The sequence below is a fragment of the Xiphophorus hellerii genome, chromosome 12 (genome assembly GCF_003331165.1).
Source record: "Xiphophorus hellerii strain 12219 chromosome 12, Xiphophorus_hellerii-4.1, whole genome shotgun sequence".
NCBI lineage: Eukaryota > Metazoa > Chordata > Actinopteri > Cyprinodontiformes > Poeciliidae > Xiphophorus > Xiphophorus hellerii.
Window position 1 is genome coordinate 2,170,127 of NC_045683.1, and position 20,199 is coordinate 2,190,325.

Consider the following 20,199-nt stretch of genomic DNA (forward strand, 5'->3'; position numbering starts at 1 on the left):
ATTTACATACACCTAATAAAAGCACAAGTGCAATTTTTCTCACTGTGAAGTTAAAAGATCAAACTTTTCTTGTTTTAAGTCGTTTAGAATCACAAAAATTATTAGGAGACTTAAAAGAACAAGTTACAGTTTTTCTCCTTCACTTTGGTTCATATCAGAACAGAACAGAACTTCTCAAAACTATTTGTTCAAACTTCAAATTATTTTGTCATTTATGCAAATCATATTGAAAATGCCTTTATCCTAGAGATGATGTATAATTCTCCCCTGTTTCCTGAATTTTCATCTGATTTTGTTATGTAGATAAAGATGCATTACACAAGTTGAATTCTCTCAGCCTCCATAACATTTAAGAATAATTTCCTTGCTGGTTCATCTGAGCTCATGTCTTTAATGCAGTGGCTTTGGGCTGCTGGACCAAGTCACAATTATTGTAATTCCATTAAATCTGTTAATTGTAAGATGTTTAAGCTTATTTATTTATTTTGCCTTGAATGCAGCGTTACTATTCTATTTCACAGATATCCCAGTTTTTCACCAGCCTTGAACACATCATCTCATTTGTGAATCGCTTGTGGTAAGAAAGTCTCTAACAGAAAGCAGCTGGTGATTTGAAGTGTTTTATTACTGTTATTTTATTAGTTGTTCAGTTTGAAACGTGTCGATTTGAGAAACTGTTTACATGTTTTTATATTATATTATTCTACACATCTGTGAATTATGTTGTATACTTACAAATCTTGTGCGCTTTGTGGATCTTTTTGAGACTAATTCAGCTCCATACTTGGGTCAGCAAAGATAGCTTTAGACTTCCGTGCAGTTCTGGTTCTGTCCAGCAGGGGGAGCAAAACCAGAGTCATCCCTGTCTTTTTGCTAAGAACCCTGTTGAGTCTGCTTATTTTATAAATTGACGAAAATGTTAAAAGTGACTCGATAAAACGAGTAAAACATTTTCTAAAAACGGCCTTAACATGAGATGGATTTTGAAAAAGAAACTGGGTTCTGCAGGTAATCCATGGTGTTTTGTAGTTTTGAGAAAGGCTCTTACTGTTTTACAAATGGTTCGAGAAAAACACCGAAGTGACTGAGGGACTGAGAAAACTTCTGAGTTTGACTTTTTGAACTCAGAAATCCCCAAGTTTCGTTTTTCTAGAAAATGCCTGAGATTAATCTCCTTTTTTCCTAGCTACAATGACCCTAATAAGTTTATGTTCAGATTCAGACCGAATGCAGTTCAATGTCCTTAAATACAAAGTCGTAAAAGTCAACCAGTAACAAACGTGACATTTTTATAAGTGCCGTCACTAAATTCATCGATACAAACCAAATAAGTTGGTCAATGATTCACTAATCATGGTTCAATAGTACAATTAAGACCCAGTTCGGTTGTCATGTTTCATGTTCGCCTACTAGAGGTCCGCACAGCTCCAAACATCTTCATCAAATCTCTGCGTCACGTGGCCTCGCCGTTAGGTTTCCTCCTGAAGCTCTGCGTAAATCTAAAGCCAAACATCGCAGGGAGTGGAGGCTCCGGGAGGGAGGAGGAACCGAGGGAGGAGAATGAAGCCGGGGCGAGTGGGAACATTTTAGACCACGACTTTACTCGCCTGGGTTTTTTTTTGTTTTGTTCTTTCTTTAATTTCTGTTTATTCACAGAAACCCGCAGGGAGACGCGCAGCTTTACGGTAAGAACCAGCCGCTCACCTTTTGTTTCCCCTGTGCTGAACTGTTCAGAGGTTGAGGTTCGGTGCTGTGAGATGGATTTTTTTTAGAGTAAAAAGATGTAGAAAGAAAGTAGCTGTCTTCTAAAGTAAACCGAGAAAGTGACCGGTGGAATGGAAAGGAAAAGTTTGGGTTTTTTGGGTTCAGAAACTTTGTTTCGCTTTGTTTTCTTTAACTTCTAGTAACGCGAAACTACACTCGACTGTACAACATCTGCTCACTTCTTACTGAGCTGAGTTTTGAGACGGGAAACATTCCTCTGCTGGTTAGATGCTTTGTTAAGTTTCGGGATTATTGATAAATGATGTAGAAAAGCAGTTTTTTCTACCTCGGTGTGATAGTTTTTAAGCTGACTGTGATGTCACTGATGCGTCATCTGTACATCATCAAGAGGCTTTCAAAAGTTCATTCACATCCGGTAACATCTGCTTCTGTTATCAGGAGGCGATCAGAACTTATTTTAATATTAGAAATGCCCCCTGATCAATACATCTACAGTTTTTAATCCAAAAACTCATCAACAAATCAGCCCTATTGACTGCATTGTTTTTCTTATTTTAATAAAGGAATTTATTTATTATTTATTTGCATATTTTAAAGTATAATATTGTATAACGCAGTGATTCCCAAATATTTCCTGGGCAATAAAATCCCCCCTAAAAAAAAAAGTAATAAAATCAACTGGACACAAACATCGTTCAACCAGACATAAACCTAAACACATATTTTGTTTTCAAACTCCACTGAAGTTTATTTCACACTTCAGGTTGAAACAAAACAAACTATAAACCATCTTTACAGTGAAACACTTTTGTGTAACTGTTTTTTTGTTGTTTTTTTTTCATTCATCCATACGCCCCCCCTGCAATGGCACTGCGCCCCCCCAGGGGTCGCGCCCCACACTTTGGGAACCACTGGTATAAAGAAAGGCTTAATTAAAAATCTGCAGAAAATGCTCTTTTTTCTCAGATTAATCGATTAATCGTCTTAGTTGCAGCCGTATTATGTTTATAAACTTTTAGCCAGAAAACTGCAATCAGTGCACTCCTGTCTTTTACTATAATTATGCATTAGCAGGTGTTAGCTGGTATGAGATTCTTAGAACTTTAAATGAAATACCACAATGCACCGGCCACTTTATTAGGAACCCCTTTATGCCTTCAGAACTTCCTCAGCAGAGATTCAAAACATTTCTGAGTGTCTTTTTGTCTTTTTGGTCCATTTGACATGTTGGCATCATGCAGTTGATGCTAATAGGTCGGCTGCATATTAGCTGTTTATTCTTTCTGTTCAGGAACAAACCCTGCAGTTAGCTACGATGTATTTACTCTCAGAAGAGTGACAGGTGATTTTCCCTTAGTTTCCACACCATGACTGTATTTTTTACTACTTTAACTATTTACTTATATATATTTTACATATTTCTGATAGGCTTCTTTCTGCCAGCTGACTGGAAGTGCACAGTAAAGTAGCTTTCATTAAACAGACCAGGGGTTCCCAAAATGTGGGTCAGGGCCCCAGGAGAATCACGAGACGTCACAAAATCTTTCAGGACTATATGTAATGTAATGTATGTAGCCAAAACGGACAAAATAAATACATCTTGAAATGTATCATTAAATAATGTGCAGTAATATACTTTTTTATTAAGTTTTATAAAATAAATACTTTTAAAATACGTATATTTATTTGACTCTCTAAATTTATTTTAAATAAATACTTCAATATTTCAAGCAAGCAAACAAAACAGCAACATGGTTTCAGTTAGACATAATTATCAATGTTAATGTTTATCATTTAACAAAAAGGTTCGAATACATAACCTTGGGGCACTCCATGTTTTTCTTTAGCTTCTTACAACATTTAAAAATATGCTTTAGTAGAACAGATGAACCAGTTCAGTTACAACATTTCAGCTTCATTTGATACACAAAGTAATTAAAAATTATCTCCAAACTGTTAAAAAAGACAATGAAACAATTATAATATAATTTCTTAAAATAATTTGAGACTCATTTTTATTTGTTGTTTTGCTGGCAACCAACTGATGTTATTTCCTGTGATTCAAAGAGAACATCCTAAAAAGCCAGATAGATAATCAGAGTTTGTGGTTGGTGGTGAAATTGTTTCTTCACAGCAACAAACTCCTCCAGTTTCCTGCCACAGACTAAAACGGTTCTCTTTAAGAGTGAGTTCATTGTTGTTTGCTGTGAGTCTTTTTTTAGCCTTGTGGTAGCCGTCAGTTGGCAAGAAGTTCCCAATTTCTGTTATCACCAACCAAATTTTAGGTGGATCCAAATGTGAAGAATTAATGCTCTGTTATTGAAACAATGAAGTAAAACAAAGCAACTAAACATGATAAAATTAGTCATTTTAAAGTAACGCTTAGCTTAGCCGAGTCTCTTCTGTTGGGTAAAATGAGTGGACAGGAAATGTTGTCAGTTTATGAGGAATAAAACTGACAAACATTCACACCAGTCCTGTTTAATCTGCTTTATTCCAACTCTAGTTTGCTTGTGCATTAAACCGGTTCATCTAAGCTGTGAAAGCGTACTCAAACTGAACTCTGAACTTTCTAAAAGCATAGGTCTCGGTTCAGCTGAAGGCGGTTTGAATGCCTATGTGAACACCAAGCGAAAAACTAGGAAGCAGACTACACCTCAGGGCATTCTGGGTAAATACAACCAAAATAAACGCGAGCATCTAGCGCTAGCGGGAGAAATGTCTCGCAGCCTTTTACCGAAGACAAACAACCACCAGAATCTGACGCCACTCCAGTTTACATTTTGTGAAGAAGGAAGTTGCCCTCAATGTCTTCTTAGAGGTTTTCATGTCATTTCCTTTAGTGGTTCTTGGTGCAGCGCCCCCTCAGGTGAGGAGGGGAACAGCTTTTCAAAAGGTTTGGTTGGTTTGATGCAGTGCAATGAAAAATGCAAAAAAAGGGGAGAAAATGTGATAAATTTTGCGATTTTCAAATCTAATCTAATGGAGTAGATCTGAAAACGCTCTTAAACACACTCTCTATGAGCGCCCCCAAGTGGTCAAATTAATAGTAACTGAATAATAAGTGAGTAAGTTCAGCTTTCCTGCCATGTCAGCCTCTTAAAAGGATTCTAGCTTAACTGAGGAGATGAGAAATGTTTGAAAATCTAAATTTACATATTTTCACCCAAATCAACTGTTAAGGATCTGATTGTTTGACATGAACAGAGAAAGTGGTATTATTAGTTTTAGGAGGTCAATCAAACTGTTAGCTTTTTATGGGGTAAGATGAGAAGAGGAGTGGCTTTTGTGACCTGAGAGGTCAGGTGAATAATTCAGAGGTTGATTGTTTTGGGTCTTTTTGTTCAGCGCTCGGTCTCAAAGCCTTCGTTCTGTCATAACAGCACCTCGTTTTCCAACTCCTGCTCTGCTAATTTCTGTCAGGCTCCTGTTCAGGTCACTGCTTTACTCTCTAGTTTTACTAACAAATTAAAAACCTAAATCTGTGTGAGCATTTCTGGGCATCAGAGTCACAAATCAGCCCCTTTTCTGGAGAGTTTTCTAAACAAAATAATAAATATATGGTTTGGAGTCAGTTTCCTGGACATTTTAATTCTGTGTTTACTTATTTACTCCCAGTCGGAGGAGGACTGACATTAATCAGTAACACACAGAGACCTTGAAAAACCTTCGCAAACAGCCCGATGTGATTCACAGAGTTTGTTAAGCCTCGGTCCCGGTGAGTTTGAATCAATTTGGGCTCTGATCTACACATAATGATTGACAGGTTCAAGAAACACAGAAATCTGAGAATCTCATAAACAATCATCATGCCTCAATTCAGTTCTGTTTCCTTCCTTATGTCCTTCACCTCTTTACCTTTAAATGTCAAAATATTCCAAGAACGGCATTTATTCGAAGTCTTGGTGAAAAAGAATATACAGTTTGATGTATTAGGACAAAAGGAAAACTTTTCTTTCTAGGTTCCTATTCTACTTAAATTGAACTTCAGGTGCACAAAAACAGAACTTATTCCCACTTTAATTATTTATTAATTGAAAGCAAAAACAAAACATGAAAATATCGGAATATATCGGGAAAGTTTGTGTATTTGTGGATTTTTTCAATATACATCCTGGGAACAGATAATGATACTTGACATGCTAGTAATTGGTGTTTGGAAAGCAACCAATCAATGAGCAGCATTTATTTTCCTTAGCGCTGATTGGCTGAACCCTCAAACATGGAGATAATGAGGACCAGTTCAGATTCAGATTATCATCATTATCAACAACAACAACATTATCATCAGAAACTAAATGCATAAACTATAAAAAAGGATAAAATAATAAAACAGAACAAAATAAGAACCAGCTCAAAAAATGGGAGTCGCATAAATAAAGTACAAACTTTTGCAAATTGTACAAGAAATGTATAAGAAATAATATGTGCAATCAAAAATAAGTAGATAAAATAGTAATAAGATAAGGAAGACCATGGATGATTTTATTTATTGATTTGGTAATTTTAACCATTTCATAGACAAGTCAATAAATAAATAGAACTTCACACACAAAGCTGGTTAAAAACGTTGTGAAAGGGTTAATAGAGGAGCCGTGTTGTGATGACTTCCTGAAGTTTCAGAAAGAGCAGCAGCTTCTTAAAGAGACAGAGGTCAAATTTCAAAATGTTAAATTACAAAGTCAAATTTCTGTTAAGTCATATTTGACATATACAGCATTTCTATAGTAAGTGAAGTTATCAAACGCTTCAGGTTTAGAACTCAAGCCAGGTACAGATGATAGATGGAGGGAAAATCGATGGTAAAGATTGGTAAAAATTAATGACCTACATCTGGATCATTAAGTCTAACACTGAAAACAAAACTCATACCTGGATTTTCATCAATTGAATAATTAAATTTAAGCAAACAAAGATCCTACCTGGATCTAGTTTTACTTGTTTGTGTGCTTACTTTTTGCCTGTCCACGCAGAAGAAGAACTGCAAAACAAAACAGGCGAAACGTTTGTGGCCTTAGCTGGCAGTTAACAGAAGGTTATGGACTCTGTAGCATGGTCTGCAAATGTAAAATAAGCCCCAATTAATCAGGAAAAATGGCTTTCCATTGTAGAACAAACCACTTGACAAAGACAGAACATAATTAATAGAGTAGAACAACGAGTCTGCTGAGCCTCATTAGTGACGGATTCATGAGATTCATCATAACTGAACTTGTTTCTGTCAGAAACTAAATTCCCAGCATCCTTCCTATTATCACATTTAGGATTTAATGTGTCCTGACTGTTTCCTTTGATGCAGATGCAAAATGTGTCTGTCTTCTGTGACTGTGTGGGTGAGGTGTAAGAAAACATGGATTGAAAACTGAATTTTCAGTGGTGGTTTTCTTTCCAACTAAACACCACAGTTTCTGGTTGAGTTGTAAAACTTTCTGTGGTTGAACCGCAGCTGTAGGTGAAATCCAAAATGTTCTGCAGTTTGAACTTTTCACTCATTTCTGCACTTTCTCAGCTACTGCAAGTTTTCTGCAAAACAGAAAGTTGCACAGATATGAAGTAAGCTAACGCTTTGTCTTCTGGCTTTTATGTAGGAAAAAAACTTCCCAGAAATCACCACGTTTCAGCTCAGCTAAAAAAACAATGACTTACTTATGCTATACACTCAGTGCTATTTGTTGTTACATATTTGTATGATGTGACACTAAAGCGCTACACCAACATGGTATTTAGCAGCAGCTAGCGCTAAAGCACTATGCTAACATGCTACTTAGTTCTGCTAATGCTAAAGCGCTACACCAACATTGTGTTTAGTGGAAGCTAATGCTAAAGCGTTACGCCAACATGGTGTTTAGTGGAAGCTAATGCTAAAGCGCTACACCAACATGGTGTTTAGTGGAAGCTAATGCTAAAGCATTACTTTTAACTCAGATAATATCTGACCCTGAAAGACTGTAAGCCGAGCACCAATTTAATTTTGACATTGTAAGTTACATATTTTATTATGCCCTTAAATTTTGTTTCATGTTTATATCTTGTTCTGTATTAACTGTATTTTCTTTTGTTCTTATCTTGTCTGATTAAACAGAAGTGCTGTGCAAACAGTCTTCACCTACTTCAAAATAAGAGCATGAATATAAGAAAAATTTCAACTGAAAGTTTACAAAACAGCCAAGTAAATTAGCGCTTTAGAATTTATCTGGTCGAATTAATTTAGGGGAAGCTAAGTGTGCTTAGCATCTTCATAGTTAGCTAAAAATGAGCCACACTATCAGCACATCTAATAGGCAACAACAGACAGTGTTTCTGTTGGATCGCCAGGGTGAAAAACAATAAAACACTAATACTTAAAACACTAAAATATGTCAAAGTACATTAAACAAATGCAGGAATGTGCATCACCTTAACAGTAGTTGAGATTTCAGTCGACTGGTCGGAAAAATGAAACTATCAGGTTAACAGGAGGAACTTCTCCTGAGATAAAACCTGTGTTGAAGAGAACAGCTGTGTTTTTCTGTGTACTTGATGTTCCCTCTTAACAGCTGCTGTGACAACGAACAGAAGATAATAAAAAAAATTATCTGACGGTTGAAACAAAGCAGGAACTTTAACAGCACATTTGCTTAAACAGGACCAGTCAATTCAAACACTTCTCTGCTGAATCGTAACGTTGAACAGAACCCAACAAATTACAGAAACAAGTTCCACAGATTCTTTTCTGGTTTCCTTAAACACCACCTTTAGTCTTTAATACTAAACCAACATGATTTATTATTATTATTATTATGGATAAATCCACTGATAACAAACAGAAACATGAAAAACAAAGGAGCAACCGTGTAAGATGAAGGATGATTTAGATTGGAGGAGAAAAATTAGACAAATTTGTGATTAGTTCATATTTTATCAGATGTTTACCTTTATTTTTACTGTTTATGACTAAAACTTCACCTTTCTTTGCTCAAAGTTTAACTAAAGTTATCAGAAATGTTGCGATTAAAGCTGGAGAAAGAAATGTTTCCTTGGGAGCTTGAAAGTGGTTGGATGATTTATTTAGTTGGGAATTCATCAGAATTGGCTCCTTTTTTAAAAACAACTTCCCCCTTTTCTTGCCAAACTATCGCTAAAAGGAAGTTCTCCCTTTCATCACTTCTTCCTGCTATTGTCCTCTTACTGTAATAGATTTATGGAGAAACGCATGCAAACGCTGAACTTCCAGGTTGAATCATGTTTTTATGCTACTGTGTTAGGATATTAATTCAACCGTTCAAACTAAACAGAAAATATGCAGGACGAAAGAGTTTGGTTATTTAAGTTAACACTTTTTCTGTTCATCTGCTGAATTTTTAGTCATTTAGAGTTTGAGTCCAGACAGCAGTATTAGGCTCAAAGATAAAGCGGAAACATAGAGAATACAGCTAAAATTAGATTTAAAAAAATTGAGAATGAAGTGGAAATAATATCCAGAAGAACTGGTGTAGTACTCCCAAACAGCTTTATGAAAGCCAGTCCAAAGCGGCAGTGTAAAAACCAAATAACAGAAGTCTAAAGGTTGCTGTTGGAGTTCATTGTCCTGCTGATCAACTATTTAAATAATCGTGTCGTTTCTGATCCTTCCTACAAACCAAACGGCTCAGAGAGTTTCAGCATGGCTGCTGCTATTTTTGGAAAAAACTCTGATAAATGAAGTACTTGTTGACGGAGACGCAGCAGAAAATCCAAGCAAGAGGCTGAACACGTTTCAAAGCAAGATTTGTTCCAGTTATGAATGAAATCATCCACGTTTGAAACATTTAAATCTCCCACCGCTGTTATCGCATGAATCTTCACTTTCCCCAAACGGGAAGATTCATGTTTAAAGTTATTGTTAATAAATGTTCTGGCAGGAGTTCAACTTTAAACAGAAGAAATGTTTCTAATGTGACAGGAAAATCTGTAAAAAGATGAAAATTGACCACAGAAAGACAAACAATAAGTAAAATGATAAATCAAAAATTAAAAACAGCAAAAATTTTAAAACTCCTACTTCTAATATGGACTCTAAATGCATCACCAAACAGCAGGATCTTCAATGCATGTTTAGATTGTCTTTTATTTAAAATAACATTAAAGTTAAGATCATGCGCTTTTGTAATCCCTTGTTTTTCTGTTTGACGTGGATCAGGGAACCTGTTGCACGTTTTATTTATTTTATGGCTAATTTCACGTTTAGTCGTTCCACTGAAACAAAACAACTTCATCTGTTGCAGTTCTTACATCCTGGAGAAGCAAATAATTAAATGTAGAAAAACTGCACAAACTCACATTTCTTATATGAAACCAGATGTTTGAAATCAACGTTTGAAGTTGTGAAATCAGAACCACAGTAAAAAATAAATAAATAAACTGGTTTTCCAGTAGAGGATGGAAACCTTAAACATGTCCAGTGGTCCACTGTTTACTGGAACCATTTCCAACCCATCAACACCAGTTTCTCACTTCTCGCCTTGTTGCACCTTTCTAAAAAACAGATTTCTGTTTGCTGACAGAGGGAACATGCTGGAAACGCTGCAGCTGTTCTCCTACTGCGGCTCGCTCTCTGATTGGTCCTCTGATGGAAAATACCTTCAAACAACTTCTGTTCAACTTCACTTTGATCAGGAAGTTAAATGCATTTATGACCAGCTTTGCCTGGAGAGGCGGAAGAAGGATTTCTTAAATTACTCAAACAAACTTTAGTACAGAGTGCAAAACCAAAAAACAATGACATTATAGAGCAAAAATCAGAACAAACAAAATTGTTTTCAAAATTTGTTGGTACATTTTGATTAATATTCAAATCAAAGCAGAAATATTTTTCTTTGGAGGTTATTTTTATTTTTGGTTAATGCTGCCCTGAAGTTTGCGTTCAGGAAAGTTCTGCCAAAAATTAAAATCAGCATCTCCAAGACGTCCAGATTTTAGCAGTTATAGGAATTTTCTTCTGCTTTTGGTAAAAAAAAAAGAAACAAAAAACACGAGCCATCTCTCCTGCTAGCGCTAGCCTCACATGTTTGTTTTGGCTGTATTTACCCAGAATGCCCTGTGCTGAAGTCCATTTCCTGGTTGTACGGTTGGTGTAAGATTTTGAATCAAATCATTTCATTTGAGCTCATTTGAACCAAACTAAGACCTAGAATTATAGAGAGACCACAGTTGACTTTTTTGGTCCACATCAGAATTTGATTACACATTCACACATCTCCACGTAAACTGGACTCTCAAAACAAAACAAACGGACTGGAGTTGGATTAAAGCAGAATACACGGAGCTGCAGTGAGTGCGCCCTAGAAAAGATCATTTGTGAGTTTTATTGCTCTGGACATTTCCTGTTAGCTCAATTTACCCAATAAGAGAATTGGCTAAGCTAAGCTAAGTTTTATAAAATGTAAACAAAATTGGAGTAGCATCAGATTTTAGCTACTGTAGGATTTATCTTTTATCTTTGGTAAAAGACCGCGAGTCATTTCTCCTTCTAGCAATAGACTCATACGTTTGCTTGGCTGTATTTACCCAAAATGCTGTGTGTTGTAGTCTACTTCCTGCTTTTGGAGCAGTCTCTGGTCCACTTGACGTTCACATATGCATTCAAACCTAACCAGAGTTCACTTCAACCGAACAGAGGCTGGGGTTTGCGTCAGAGTTTGATTACCCATCCACGCCTCCCCAAAGCGGAGTGGAGTTGGATTAAAGCGGACTAAACCGAGCTGGTGTGAATGCATCGTTAGTTTGTTTGAAGCTGAAAGACATTTTGGTCGTGAATCTTCTGTGTTTACCTGAAACTAAACCACCATCACTTTCAGACTGACTCAGGAGCATCAGTCAAATCAGAACAATAGGCCTCATTGATTTTAGCTTCTCAGAAGCAAGTCAAAGGAAATCTGATAACCTTCAGGAAGAAAAGTGGCACATAGATGCTGCGAACGACAGAAACCTGTGGTATCTGTTGTTTTTGCTCAGTTTATCTGGAAGAAGCCCTTTCTTTCAACGTCTTAGCAGCTAATGACTCTTCAGTGCTCACACACTTAGAAGAAAACTGCTTTCCAGTCGGTTTTGATAAAGGAGCCTGTGTGCAGCGTAGAAACAGGAGATCAGCGATGGGACAACACCGCCATTCATGAGCGTGACCTCTGACCTGTGAAGCCAGTCACAGGTGACTCTGACTCGGCGATACTGTTACGCACCTTTGTGTGCCGACTCAGAAAGTGGTCAAAAAATAAAATAGGTTATTTTTGTTTAGTTCTTTTATATATATATATTCAAATCTGCATGTCTGAAATTAAAGGTTAGGACTTTCCAAAGTAAGAGGCGTAATGTAGGATAATTACAACTACATCTTAGGTAAGACATATGAGATGATGATGCACACATCTAGAAGAAAACACTCATTTCTGGGCTAAAATCACAAGAAAACTGCATTTAGTTTCATATTAATCACCATTTTCTTGACCGTTCGTTTGTCTTTAATATGGACGTTCCTGTAAAGGAGAGATAAAACGCCGTGGTTCACACGTGTATTTTTATATTTTCCTCTCAGTCAGATTGTAGATGATGTAATTTAATAAAGTTGTAAAAAACTTTGTGACATCATCATTATTCATCAGAAAAACAGTTTCCAAGTGAAAACCAGCTTCTGTAACACAAACATCAATGGAAATTTTTGTCATGTTGAGATCTGGGCTTTGACTAGGTCATTGCAACACCTTGAATATTTATTTTTTTGTTTTGTTTTGTTGTTTGAGATTAATGTCACATTATGACAAACTAAATTATGATCTAGTTTGAGTTCCTGACTCAAAAATCTGGTTTCCTCCAGTCCAGCATCTTCTTCATTCCTTTAAATCAGGTTGTGATTATAAAACATTTTAATCAATTCATGTTTTCATGCCAGCAGAAATCCCTGCAGGAAAAACCAATTTAAAGCCTAAACTTTAAATTCAAAGTCACTTTAGTTTATTTTTAGCCTCATATTAACACTATTCATTAAATTCACATGAATCATAAGAGATATATTTGCTTTTAGTGCAGCCACACAAGAGCTGCAAATGTTTCATTACCTTAAAATAAATTTTTGATAAATATCCATCATATTTTTTTATAAATTTGTTATCATTTTAGAGAACCCCATTTTATTTCTGTTTTTAGGTTTTAAAATAAAGATTAATGTAATTTTTTTGCAGAAAATTAGATGGCTGAGTTTCCTTCTCTGTGAGATTTATGGAAATGAAAACAAAAATCAGTTTCCAACTTAATGACCAAAAAATAGATCTAAAACAATATAATTTATATTTTTAGTGTCATTCTGTTGTGAAAAATCAATTTATTATATGAAAACAAATGCTTAAACCAGCATTTGTTATACATTTCTGTTTTAAATATGCAGGTTGCAGACCCCTGATTTAGACTAACGTTGGTTTAATTAAAGGATCCGTTTTGTTTCTTTCTTCCTGTTGTTCCTCACATCAGGGATGATTTTATCAACCTACTTTAAACTCCATTTACTGACGTTTCTGGGCTTTTCCAGTAATTTTTTTTCCTAGTTCTCTGTGACATTTTTAAAAAGCTGCGTTTCCCACATTGACTCCTGCCCAGCGTCTCGTTTCCAACCTGCTGAAACACCCACATTCTTCTGCAAACTAACACAGCCGATATTTATAGCTCACTTCCTGACATCATCCTGGAAAGTAAAAGCGAATTTCCTAAAGACCTGAAAGTTTGTTTCCTTACTTCTGGACTCGTTTGTCTCTTTTATTCTGAGTTTTATAGTTTCTGTTTTTCCTCGTTGCTCTGGTTTATTTGATTAGAAACAGTTTAGCTGAGGAAACACATTAAAGTTGTTCACTTTTAACAACTTTATGAGTTTATTAACAAGTCGTTATCACAGTGGCAGAGGTGGGTTATATTTTATTTATACTTCAGTAACTTTGTGAAAGATCATTACTTCTTGAAGTTCTTCTGCACTTTTACTTCTACATGTGTAAGAATATTTTGAAGTAATTCTGCTCTTAGGTTTTAGTTCTGGCTGCTGATCCGCCTCTTGTTACTCCGAAACAATAAATGTGTTTTTGATTAACATTTTTTATATTTTTTTCATACAGAATAAAGGTGTTTACAAATGTCTGGATGATATAATGTTAACTTCAAAATGCATAAAAAAAAACTAAAAAAAAAAAATAAGAGTCTAAAAAAATAAAGTAAAATAAACAATCTAATAAAACCAAAATAAATAATAAAAATATATATATATACTGTATATACTAATATAAATACAAAAATAAGTTAAATTAAAAAAAAAGAAAATAGAAAAGTGGGCGTTTACATCAACAAACATGTTTTTATCAAAAATGCACAAGGCACAGATATGTTTCTTAAACATTAATAAACTTTAAATTATAATGAATATCTAACACTGGAACTGGAAGACATTTAAATATCCAAAATAAATAAACAAAACAGAAACAGGAAATAAAATGAATTAGAAAGTCTCTGTAATAAAAATTATTCTTCAAAAAAGAGACAAATTGAGACCAAAACATCAGACTGAAGACATTTATCAAAATAGAAAAACAATGAATAAAAAACTTTAAATCATGCAAATGGAAATTATTGAACTCTTTTTAATTTATCATGTGATTAATTGACTTTTTGCTTCTTGATTAAACCAGCGTAAACTGGGGCTGTGCTGCATTTACTCCCTTTGACAAAAACTTTGACATTTCAACGTCTAGACCTTTAACGGTTTGTTTAGGTCAGAAATGAGGCTGCAGATTGGAAAATTTAAAGGTTCCCTCTTGGAAACTGTTACCTCATGAAGCACATTATGGAAAAGGTTGTAAAGACGGAGCAGCTGGCAAACGGGAGCATCAACATCAGAGCAAACGATGGTTTAAAGCTGCAGTAACATATTTTTAATAGAGGTTATATGCATTTAAACAGAATTAAGATTAATTCCTATCATTTAAATGAATGTAATTAATGAAATTTTATTTGATGTCTGTTTCCTCCTCAGATTATGATGGAGAGATAACAGAGGAAGAGGAAGAGAAGATGTCGTTCTTTGGGTTGGATTGTTTCCCAAAGACTGAGGGAGGTAAGAACAACAGTTTCTACAGATATTTCAATAATTTAGCCTGTTTTCTTTGACATGGAAAAATCATTTGCTGTGGACTTTAGTATCATTATTGTTTCACAGATACATATAAATAAATGTCTAGGATCAGTTTACACATGTTCCTAAACAACTCCTAAAAAGGTGTTTGTTTTTTGCCATATTTAATCTTCACATTATGTACTGACACTGTTAGTCTAACAAAATAAAACAACTTTAAGTTCATAAATCTTTTAAAACTTTTGAAATCTAGTATCTGTAAAATGTTCAATTCTTAAAACAAACAAAAATGGATTCATAAAATATTTCTAAACATTAAAGAATTACCAACACCAAGAAGAATCCATCAATCCAAGAAACAACAAAAGCCTTAGAAATGTTGCCTGTTATTATGAAACTAAAATTAAAGCATTTGGCCATAATAATCCTCAAATAAGGTGGAATAAAAATGAAATCCCAATCCTGAAAGCTCCGATCTCCACGGTGAAGTTTGGGTGTGGCAGCGTCATGCTGTTTGGGTGTTTTTGCTGCCAAAGGGAGAAAAATTATGTGGAAATATTGAAGCATCATCTCAAGAAACCTGCTGGTAAGTCTAATCTTGGGCTTACATGGGTATTTAAAACAGACAATGATCCAAAGTGTGTCAACAAATTAGCTTCCATGTGGCTTAGCAACAACAAAGTCAATGTTTTGTAGTTGCCATAGCAAAGCACTGATCTCATTACTGTAGGTTTGTGGGGAGAGCTGGAAAAGTCCAAATAAATCCCAATTATGACTCTTGGGCCAAATGAATCCTGTTATTATTACTTCGTAATGAAATTCAGATGAAGTAGGTATTACATAAAGTTACACCAACTGGTCTTCTCTCACTTGGCACAATTCGATGTGGAGTCAAACAGACCCTTCAAAGTAAAACATTACACTTCCTGTTGTCAGGGGGCGGGGCTTGGGTGATGTCAGCAATGGATCCGTTTGTTTTGCCAGGGATCTGATGAGAACCAATCACAGCAGGTTTCTAACCTCTGGGACCTTTATTGTAGGAGTTATAGCAGTTATTATTATTTTTATGGTGTCTAGTCAAAGTTTGAGGCCTGGCCACGCCTCTTCACCATGCACAAAAAATCTGAACTTTAATAATTTTGGATTTCATGTAACGTTTGAGCAAACTCACCAAATTTCAAGCAGATCAATCAAAACCTCTGAGGAGGAAAAAACATCAAAATCCATCAGAATCGCACTTCCATCCAAGATGGCCGACTTCCTGTTTGTTTTAGAGCATGAGTTCAACAGAGTTTTGTGTAGGTTTTCGGAAGTTCTTCAAGCGTACCAATTTCCATACCTCTATGATAAAGTATTGTAAATAAGTAGCTGTTGGCCTGTATCTGATGTGATTTGCATAAATCCTTAAAATCTGTAGATTTCACACAAGTTTGTAAAATATGGTGAGTTTTTTTTATATTTTCAAAAAGCCAATTCATTTAGGAAGAATAAAAAACATTTGAAATATTTGGGTTTAACTACTTTTTTTCCAACTGCTTGACCAACATGAATACTCTATTATCTTTAAAGTCCCAGGAGGGTTGGACTTAAACATTATGTTGCTGTTTGTTTTGAAGAGTTTCCTTCCTTTTATACATCTGTTCTGCATTAAACATCGTTCTATAAATGATGATCCTACAATAATAGTTTCTTTGTCTTTTTAAAGCGGAGCTGGAGAGGAAACTCAGAGCCAACGATCGAGAGTACAACCGCTCCTTTAAATACGCAGTAAGTGGCCTGCAGTCCCTGCATTTTCACAGTGTTTGTTCTGTTGTTTTCCACTTTTGTGACTCCAGCAGTGTGGACTGTCAAGACAAAAGTGATTATTTTGTTTGTATGAAGAGAAAAAAGCCATTTCAGGCGTGTCTTGATTTGTTTGTGTCTGGTTCTGGTTGTTATCAGGAGACTGGATGTCAGCCAAAGAGCTGAAGGTAGAAACTTCTTCTGTAGTCAGCGGCAAATCCTGCATTTCTTTAGAGGAGCAGCCGAGGATACGATCAAACAAACCTCTAGTTTTCTATGAAACGGCAGAACTCTGGATAAACCCATCCTCCACACTGCTTCACAGTGGAATAAACACTCACTTCCCCTCATTTACGGACCGAGCTGTGCTGTGTGTAGGTGGTGTTGTTAGTGTGAAGATCCAGTGATAATGTGATGGCTAGTAAACCTTTCAGCTGCCTGACATGAGTCACCTGCTGCAAAGCAACATGTTTAGACCCTAAATTACTTCTTTAGGTCTCTGATTTAAGGAAAAACTTTGGATGGTGTGAGAAAAATAGACGTAGCCTCTCAGTGAACAGAAAAACATTAAATCAAGAAGTAATCAAAAAATAGAATGTTACTTGGTGAAATAAGAAAGAGATTTATTATTAAACTATCAGGAAGTCAGAATACTTGTGGAAAAACATCTCAACAAAAATTTGGCAAAGTCCTAAATGCAGACTTGCTGAATTTCTTTACAAACTTTCCATCACATTTAAATATAATTTCTTTATTACCAATTTCAAAGCTCCTTCAATGTTAATTTGCTTTCTAATTTTAACTATCATTTTAAAATGATAGCTATGACTCTCCAAACATATCTGGCGTCTTTCTAATTTTAATTTTCTTGAACTTTATCTTTTTGCAGACAAACGCCATCAAGACCTCCAAGTACAATTTCTTCACCTTCCTTCCTCTCAACCTGTTCGAACAGTTCCAGAGGATTGCTAACGCCTACTTTCTGGTTCTGCTGGTGCTGCAGGTAAGAGCCAACAAGAAGCTCAAACATCACTGGCATAACTAAACATGTATTAAAAGATCACCACATATCTAAACATCACTTATCATTTATTAGATTTTTGTTTTTAGTAAAGAAGAACAAACTTCAATCAGTTCAACTTAATTTCAGCAAAAATATGTTTCAGTTCAGTTTATTTATAAATGTTGAAAAGATTTCCCTAAACTGTTTTGTTCCTTATTAAATCACTGATAGATGAGGAAAAAACTAAACTGATCAATTGGTAATAAAATGGATAGTTGTAAATTTAATTTCCAATACATGCAGATTTAAAACTTAACATATTCAAGTGATTATTGTTTTTTCTTTGCCTTGGCTAACTTAAAGGTAAGTTAGCTAATAAGCTAACTTCTGGGTTACAAGTTAGCTAATTATTAAAAATGTAATAATTTTACTGTTACATTTCTGATAGTACAAAATTTTAATAGTTAAAATGTAAAATTTCTGACTGTTTTTACTACTAAAATTACTGGATATTTGTCATAACCTGGTGATATAAATGAACCAAACTGCTCTTAGTTGAAGTAAAATGAACTGAATTGATCTCTTTGAGGTTTAAAGGCATATTTTTTATCAAAGTTTGCAGTAATCCAACCGCTGTCTAAGAAAAGCACAACACATCACAAAGGACACTTCTCACCCCGACATTCTCTGTTCACACTGCTGCCTTCAGGCAGAAGATACAGAGCAACCAGAACCAGAACCAACCGTCTCAGAGACAGTTTCTACCCGACAGCAATAACAAAACTAAATGCAATCAAAAACAACCATTAATCATCATAAATGATGTATGTGAGAATGTGGCTGTTCTTACTTATTAGGGTTTTTTTGTTGTTGTTTTTTTTACCAGTTATTTGTTAATTCTTACATTGTGTGTAAATTGTGAGACAGTTATTTTTTGTTTTTAAGCATATGCACTGACTGATGGCACCTTTTAAATTTCGTTGTCCTTGTGACAATGACAATAAAGATTTATCTCTATCTATCTGTAATGCAGAGGCTTTTCTAAATATTAAAGATGTGGTTGTGGCTTCCTGACATGCTAGCTTACCACAGCGTTACGTGTCGCAGCTCAGTAGCAAGAATCCTGCTTCTGTTGTTAAAGATCTGCAGTTTGATTCCTCATCCTGACTTATTACAACGGAATATAAAGTTTATTCACAGAAAGTTGAATGGAAGGAAAAAGTGTGCACCGGCAACAGGGATAACCAAAGGATATCAAAATAGTTTGAGCTCCATTTGTGTACATTTATGTTCAATAAATTCAGATTAATTAAGAATATTATTGAAAAGCTGAAACACATTCTATAGACTAATTATACACAGCATTTGATTAAGCAAGTTATTAAGATTCAGATAATAAAAACCCAACATTTAAGATTGCATATTATATCAGACTAATAAAAAATACATATTTTAATACTGAAACCTAGCCTTAGTGAAATATATGTTTACTATGTGCTTAAAAGTTGTTATTGAATATGGCCGCTTAGTGGGAGGAGTGAAAATAAAGAAAGACAAACAGAAAAAGTCTCAGAGATCCCGGCGTTACGTCGCTGTTTGTCAGTAAAAGGTTTTTCGCCAAGCAACTTGAAATCAAACAGAAACTCGAACCAGTCGCAGCTTTTACATATCGACTCTCAGTTTCAGAGAGAGAAGTTTCTCAGGCTGACGCTGCAAACAAACCACACAGAAAATGAAGGAAGTGTGATATCCAGCACAGGAAGTGACCTCATCGTGAGCAAAGCAGCGACTTTGCTCCAGCTACGACGGATAATAAACATGATAAGCCGCTCTGTTAGGAGTTCATCAAGCAGCTTTTAAACGTTATTCTTACTGGATTAATTACAACATTAAAGTTACCACTTTATTTTGAAAGCTCTTTCACAGGAAATCAGAGTTTCAAAATGACATTTGTTGTGAATATTTGTAGTCTTATCTATAATAAATATGCAGAAATGGTGAATTAAGGTGCAGGCATGTAGTTTTGTAAGTTTTTTGGATGATTGCTGCATCTGTCAAAAAAAGTCTTGTATCTGAGCAACAAGACCTCTAATTATTTATGATTTGATTTACTATTAACTTAATGAGAAAGCAAAAGGTGTGGCTAATAAGAGAAATACTTGGTGTGAATTTTTCATTCTTCTTGAACTGAGATTTCTGTTGAGTTTTGCACAAATGAACAGGAACGAACTGTGAACTGTTGTCTGCTGTTCCAGTTGATTCCTGAGATCTCCTCCCTGTCCTGGTTCACCACCGTCGTTCCTCTCGCCCTCGTGCTGACGGTCACCGCTGCTAAGGACGCAACTGACGACATCGTAAGCAGATTTTCAAATATTTCCTTTTTCTTTTCCCTTTGAAGAAGTATGAGAGTCTGCCCTCTCTGCAGGGACATAATCGCTACCTTTCTTAGATCAAATATTCGACATTTTGAGCTGCGTTTCCATTAACCTGATAGTTGCTAGGCCTTACTATTAGGCCCAAGGCCCTTTACACATACCCGAAGGCACCATATTTAGTAGTAAAAAAAATA

General features: G+C 35.4%; 1 protein-coding gene across 1 annotated transcript in view; it reads left to right on the forward strand.

Annotated features, from left to right (window-relative positions):
- The first annotated feature begins 1,520 nt into the window (after positions 1-1,520).
- The window catches only part of LOC116730014 (phospholipid-transporting ATPase ID-like), a 46,000-nt gene continuing 27,321 nt past the window's right edge, over positions 1,521-20,199 (forward strand). The window contains exons 1-5 of the mRNA XM_032578950.1: positions 1,521-1,685; positions 14,747-14,827; positions 16,551-16,612; positions 17,517-17,630; positions 19,886-19,984. Coding sequence (XP_032434841.1) covers positions 14,785-14,827; positions 16,551-16,612; positions 17,517-17,630; positions 19,886-19,984 — 318 coding nt within the window. The 5' untranslated portion in view covers positions 1,521-1,685; positions 14,747-14,784. The remainder of the gene's footprint in view (positions 1,686-14,746; positions 14,828-16,550; positions 16,613-17,516; positions 17,631-19,885; positions 19,985-20,199) is intronic.